We start from the raw sequence: 2,500 nt of genomic DNA on the forward strand, positions 1-2,500 counted from the left end.
TATTACTGTACCTTCAGTATTCGAGGACTATTTTTACCACCTTGTTTTACATTTATGTTGTGCTTACTTATATATATGTGTGTGTGTATGTGTGTGTGTGTTTGTGTATATATATATATATATATATACATATATATATATATATATATCTTTCCTTTCCTGAGCGTCCAATAATACTATCCATATCACGTCCTCACTTTGTTGTTTTTTTGTTTTTTTGTTATTGTTTTTTTGAACTATATATATATATATATATATATATATATATACACATACACACACACACACGTATGTTTATATACATATGCATTGTGATACATGACATGTTTAAAAAAGACACCTATAAACACGCATATAAACATACGTATCAACATACACATACATATATATATACTGTATGTACATGAACATCATGCACATATATATATATATATATATATATATATATATATATACATAGATACATACAGAGAGAGAGAGAAGCGATGACAAACGAATAAACGATTATCCTGTGTGTGATTTTTATGTATACATGTTGACGTGTTTTGTGCGTGTTTACGTAAAACTGGTTCGTAAGGATTACACTAAACGTATTCCTTCAAAAGACGAAGAACAGATAAATAAACTAAAAACAATAATAAATATCGATAACTTACCGAGCATTTTACTCAAGTCAGCGTTATGGACATCCGGATTCTCATCCGCCAATTTCTTACGCTCTTTTTTGGCCCACACCATGAAGGCATTCATAGGTCTGGGCGTATGCGTCTGTTCCGAACGCCTCGTTCGGCCACCCGTCGCTGTTGTATAAGGTTTGTTATTAGTGTTGGTACCATTCGGGGTACCGTGATTCACGGCTACTACGCTCGATCCAACCGAGGCAGAGCTAGTGTTCCCCAGGCTGGCCATTGGGCCAGCGACAGAGCCCGCACTGGTAAATTCCATAGACCGGGCCCACGTACGTTCCGAATTCGACATCTGATGATGTTGCTGTTGTTGTTGTTGTTGTTGTTGTTGAGCAGACAACATTCCTCCGCTCAGCATCCACTCCGGATGAAATTGTTGATGATGCTGCTGTTGTTGGTGATGTTGTTGTTGTTGTTGTTGTTGTAATTGTTGCTGTGGTTGATTTTGAGATTGTTGTTGTTGTTGTTGTTGCTGTTGTTGTTGTACAGGTGTTAGAGCAAATGGTGGAATCGAAAGAAGAGATGTTTGATGCCCCCCAGAATGAGGAGACTGGAGTTTTTGAAAGGAATGATGATGAGGATGTTGTTGTTGTTGTTGTGACTGTTGTTTCTGTTGCTGGTGTTGTTGTTGTTGTTGTTGTTGCGGTGATGGTGTTGTTGGTGTTACTGCTGATGTTGTCGGTGATTGCAAAGTGGTGTGCATTCTAAACAAATTCGGTTCCAGCGACGGTAAACGCTGCCCGAAAAAAGAATTATTATTACAATTATTATTATTATAATTACTATTATTATTATAACAATTATTATTATTATTATTATTATTATTATTGCTGTCGTCGTCGTTGTTGTTGTTGCTGCTGCTGTAATTATAGCAGGAGATACGAGAAGGCGAATTCAGGTCGCCGTTATAGTCAACATCGAAATTCAGAGTGGCAAATATACTTCCAGCAGGGCAGATGACGCGTAGGTTACTTCCACCACCATCACCACCATCAATACAACCACTGCCGCCACCGCCACCACCACCACTACTACTACAGTTGCTGCTGCTGCTGACAACAACGCCACTGACACCGCCCTCTCCACAAGCACTGCTCCTGCTGCTACTAATTGGATAACCACTGTCGCTGCTGCTCTCGCTCTTGACACTAACGACACTGTTACTTCTACTGCTACCACTACTCTTATTACTTTCACTACTACTACTACTACTACTACTACTACTACTACTACCACCACTATTACTATTACTACTCAAGAAGTAACCACCTGTTTCTTGTGAGCCAGCTACGGTGGAAGTAAGAGACTGAACCGTCAGGGTGTGAGGAGAGAAGGAGAGGAAGTGAATAGTAGACGGGGAAATAGAGGAGGAGGAGGTGGCAGAAGTGAAGGAGGTGCGATACGGGGAGGAGGGGGTGGAGTCGTGTAGAGCAATCGACGACTCAGCAGCAGCAGCAAAAAAGGCGGTGGCAGAGAAAAAGGAGGCAGATGTAGAAGAAGCGGAGGGGGTGGAAGAGGTAGTTGTTAAAAGGGGAGTCGAGGGAAGAGATGATAATGCACGCGACGGCGACGGAAGAGAAGGTGAAGACCTGTTCTTATTTACATTCAGCGTCGTGTGTGGCGTTGGTGGTGACGACGACGACGACGGCGACGATGATGATGATGATGATGATGATAGTTCTGTGGTAGTTTCGCGATTCTGTTGATGTTGTTTATGTTCTTGTTGTAGTGAAAGTCTGTTGTTGTTACTGTTGTGGCAAGGTCGATACATTGTCTTCATAATTTCTTTGATATTATGTATGTATGTATGAATG

The 2,500-nt window shown here is 40.7% G+C and overlaps 1 protein-coding gene across 1 annotated transcript in view; it reads right to left on the reverse strand.

The window, feature by feature from the left end:
- Positions 1–2,481, reverse strand: part of LOC106870467 (uncharacterized) — a 73,546-nt gene extending 71,065 nt beyond the window's left edge. Inside the window, exon 1 of the mRNA XM_052969724.2 lies at positions 657–2,481. Coding sequence (XP_052825684.2) covers positions 657–2,466 — 1,810 coding nt within the window. The 5' untranslated portion in view covers positions 2,467–2,481. The remainder of the gene's footprint in view (positions 1–656) is intronic.
- Positions 2,482–2,500: the final 19 nt, after the last annotated feature.

Source organism: Octopus bimaculoides, chromosome 7 (genome assembly GCF_046866305.1).
Source record: "Octopus bimaculoides isolate indiv1 chromosome 7, ASM4686630v1, whole genome shotgun sequence".
NCBI classification, from domain to species: Eukaryota; Metazoa; Mollusca; class Cephalopoda; order Octopoda; family Octopodidae; genus Octopus; species Octopus bimaculoides.